Below are 3744 nucleotides of genomic sequence, written 5' to 3'. Positions count from 1 at the left end.
TTCTTGGAGCCTCTCTGTCTCTCCTGGCCCTTGTGGTTGGGTTTTCTGGGCTAGTCCCCCCAGATCACTAGGTGGTGGGTGGTGTGGATGCTGCCAGGAGAACAGGAAGAAGGGGTGTCCCCCACTACTTGTACTAAGCTGGGCGAGGCATTGGGGCCTACTCAGGAAGAGCCCCTGCTGGCCCCGGGCCCCTGTTCCCCTAGCGATGCTTGCCTCCTACCTGGCCCCAGGTGAGGTGGGCAGCCAGGGCCTGTTCCCTGGTGGCACCTGGTCAGGAAGGCCAGGCCGGACCCAGGTGGTTGGCAGAGGAATAAAGTCCTGCTTGTTCTGACGCAAACATGCACACAGCCCTTTGCTCTCCGGAGTTTTATTTCCCCTGCAGCTACTTCTCCCAGGCCTGGGCTCCTGCTCATGTTCAGCCAGGGCCTGGGGCTTGTAGGCCAAGCCAAGTTCCTGCATCTCCCACCCCAGGCCAGGCCCGGCCTACAGGCGGTCCCCTGCTTGCTTTCCCCGTGGGCGTCACCGTCTCTCCTCATGGCCGCCATGAGGTTCCAGAACAGCCGTGTGAAGTCCAAACTCAGTGGCCTGAGGGCTGCCAGGGTGGCCTCCGGAGATACAAGGTCCAGAGAGAGGCCCCTTCCTGGTTTCTGCCCCTCCCCTACGCCTCTTGGGTGCGGCCAGGCACTACGCAATGCTAGTGCCCGAGCCGCTGGCCAGCAGGAAGGAGATGGTGTGCTTCAGCTCCTGGGCCTGCCGGGCACCGCCTGTTAGTACAGGGCTCTCTGCCCCACCCCCACCACGCCTGCGCAGGCATGGCCCAGGCGAGGCCCTCACCACCTGCCAGGGGGCGCAGAGGCCAACCGCTCACCTGCAGCAGTTCAAACCAGATGGTCTGCGGGCTCTCAGCTGAGCCGTAGTTGAGCTCCAGGCCGGGGCTCTCTCTGTCATCCAGGGGGCTCATCAGGTGGAGCCTCTGCAGGTCCTTCAGGGCGACGGAGCGGCATGGTTTCTGGGGAGCAGAGACCGCAGAGTTGGGCCCTCTCAGGAGGGGTCAGTGTGGGTGGTGGGTGAGGAATGGCCCAAGGGTGCCCACGCCCACCTGCTTGCTGGGGTCCAGGAGGACGAGCTGCTGGCGGTTCAGCCCCAGAAGGCAGGGCCTGGGCAGGCCGGGCTCGCTCGCGCGCAGCACCGTGTAGATGGTGTAGCCAAACAGGGGCAGCTGGCTCATGGCCTCTGAGGACGGAGGCAAGGGTGGTTCTAGCCGCTGGGGCCCTGGGCCCTGCCCTGCTTGAGCCCCAGGGCCGGTGCGCGTGTGGCAGGACCCGTGGCCCCCACTCTCCACTCCTCCCACCTCCGGCCCAGCAGCCCCCTTGGCCCAGACCCACCAATGAAACCGATCTGTGCCTCGTGGGAGCTGGAGCCTTGTAGCTGCCTCAGCTCCAGGCCCACCAGGTTCTTCAAGGCGGCCACGTCCACCTGCTCTAGCAGCGGCTTCGGCAAGTAAGCCAACAGGTCCTGCCTGGGGCACAGCTGGCCGTCAGGGCTGGCCAAGAAAATGAGCCGGAGGCTTCTGGGGGTGGGACTGGGGTCTGGACCTTGCCTTGGGAAGTGTGGGGAGGGGGACAGGAATGCCTAGCCCAACTCCGCAGGCCCTTCTGCTTAGAGCCAGACGGGGGGCTGAGGAGGAGGGTAGAATTGGGACCTCTGTCCCCTGGGACCTTGGAGAAGGGAGCAGGGGAAGGTGAGCTGAAGGGGAACCCTTGGGATGGGCGCCGAGCTGGGCCTCAGCATCAAGAGGGACGAGAGGAGCCTCCCTGGTGGCGCAAGGAGTTCAGAAGCAACCTATGAAGCTGTCCGCAGCCTCCGCAGCACGAGTTCGATTCCCGGCCAGCCAGGGAGCTACCCACATGGCACAGCAGACCTCTCCTGTCTCCCTGCTGCTCCCCTCAGCAGTGCATTTCAGTAGATCCACCTGTTCTGCTCCCCGCTCTGTCTCTGGTGAGTCCTCTCACCCCCCAACACCTCTGGTCTATACCCCAGTTCTTGTATGCATACATAAATCAAACCTTTTAAAAAAAAAAAACGGGTGAGAGGGTGATGGGAGGTCTGGGTGGCCGCCTGCACACTCACTCTGAGGGGGCGTCCTTGTGGGCCTTGCTGAGGTGCTGCAGGGCAGCCAGCCTGGCCAGCTGGGCATTCTCGTGGGCGCTCACCGGCAGCTTCCCCTGCAGGTAGTCGCACAGCACCTGAGAGGGGAGAGGGGTGAGGGGGCAGCTGTGTGCCCAGTCTCCCACCAGTTGGTGGCTCCCAGGACACACACCCCTTCCTGCCACCATCCCTTCTTGGGGGTAGGGAGGCTTGGCGCCCACCGTGAGCAGGGCTGACCTGGTTGTAGTGGGTGCTGACGTAGGTGGGGTTGTCAAAGTGCAGCTGCGTCTCCCAGCAGAGCCTCCTGCAGTGCAGGCTCACACCCTGCTCCACCGCCACGCCGTTGAGGTACTCTTGGGGCCGCAGGGGCCGCACCAGCTGGACTGCAAGGGAACCCAGGGCCTCAGCTCACCCACCGCCCCCAGCCTGCCCGGGCGTAGAGAGCCCCTACAGAGGAGGCCACCTCCCGAGCCCAGCCTGGCCGCCCTCCCTCCCCGGGCAGGTGCTCGCCTTCTTCTTTGATGAGGAAGAGGGCAAATTCTCCCACTTCCTGGGGGTCCGCGATGCCCATCTTTCCACACAGCTCCTCCAGCACCTCTGCCACCACCTGGACACGTGGACAGGGCCTCAGGGATCAGGGCTGGCTGGGGCCTCCCCAGAATGGATGCCCGTGACCCCTCTGTCTCCCGGGCCTCGCGTGCCCCACCCCTCACCGTGAAAGTCCGGACGTTGGTCTTGTAATCCACACCCCCGGGCAGGTGGACTACCAGCAGGCGGGTCATTTGCCCTTTCTGCAAGGCGGGTTGCAGCATCAGTGCCCCAGCGGACAGAGGCCCCAGCTCTGCCCCCGCCCAGGTTGTCCCAGTACCAGGAATGCCTGCATCTCGCCCGGGTAGGGCAGCCGCGGGCGCCCCCCATATTTGACTGTCTGCTGAAGGTGCTTCTGGCTGCTCTGGGCCAGCTCTGCAGAGAGGAGCCGGGCTGGGGTCAGGGACTCTCCAAGCCCCACCCCAGGCTGCCCAGACCCTGGCCAGGAGGGCCTCCCTCGACACCTTGGCTCAGGCCTGACTCTTGCAGGAACGTGGTCACGTAGGGCATCAGCATATTTGATGGCAGGAAGAAGCCCGTGAGGAGGCTCAGGAAGCTCCAGCCCCTGGCACAGCGTTCCCTGCAGTGCAGAGAGCCCGGATTCAGGCCGGCCAGACCATGACACCCCTGGCCCTGAACCCCCTCCCAGTAGCCCCCTCACTCACGGCTGGGGGTGTCCCGTGACTTGCTTGATGACCTGGCAATAAATCTCATCCCTGAGGCTCTCCTCCCGACACAGCTGGGAAACAAGGAGGGCAGCAGCGGGTCAGGGGCGACGGGGTGGGCGCAGGCCCAGCGCTGCTGGGCGGTGATGTCAGGGGGAGCCCCGCCCACAGGTTGGGGGCCAAGTCAAGGGGACTCCAGAGTCACCTCTCGGCTATAGTCTTGCCCGGCTCCAGCACCCCACGCCTGGGCACGCGCCCTCAGCCCTGTCCTCTCTGCTGGCCCCGCTCAGCCCTGTCCTCTCCGCTGGCTCCGCCCGCGGGGCCTCCGTCTCCGCGGGCTCCT

The 3744-nt window shown here is 65.1% G+C and overlaps 1 protein-coding gene across 1 annotated transcript in view; it reads right to left on the bottom strand.

The window, feature by feature from the left end:
• Positions 1 to 50: 50 nt before the first annotated feature.
• The window catches only part of MYO15B (myosin XVB), a gene marked incomplete at both ends in the record, with an annotated part of 31945 nt that continues 28251 nt past the window's right edge, over positions 51 to 3744 (bottom strand). The window contains 11 exons of the mRNA XM_084238076.1: positions 51 to 90; positions 798 to 1009; positions 1100 to 1233; positions 1386 to 1519; positions 2131 to 2246; positions 2386 to 2531; positions 2659 to 2755; positions 2862 to 2939; positions 3017 to 3111; positions 3201 to 3316; positions 3402 to 3475. Coding sequence (XP_084094202.1) covers positions 51 to 90; positions 798 to 1009; positions 1100 to 1233; positions 1386 to 1519; positions 2131 to 2246; positions 2386 to 2531; positions 2659 to 2755; positions 2862 to 2939; positions 3017 to 3111; positions 3201 to 3316; positions 3402 to 3475 — 1242 coding nt within the window. The remainder of the gene's footprint in view (positions 91 to 797; positions 1010 to 1099; positions 1234 to 1385; positions 1520 to 2130; positions 2247 to 2385; positions 2532 to 2658; positions 2756 to 2861; positions 2940 to 3016; positions 3112 to 3200; positions 3317 to 3401; positions 3476 to 3744) is intronic.

This window comes from Talpa europaea (genome assembly GCF_964194135.1).
Source record: "Talpa europaea genome assembly, chromosome: 7".
Classification (NCBI taxonomy): domain Eukaryota; kingdom Metazoa; phylum Chordata; class Mammalia; order Eulipotyphla; family Talpidae; genus Talpa; species Talpa europaea.
This window is presented reverse-complemented; position numbering and strand designations above follow the sequence as displayed.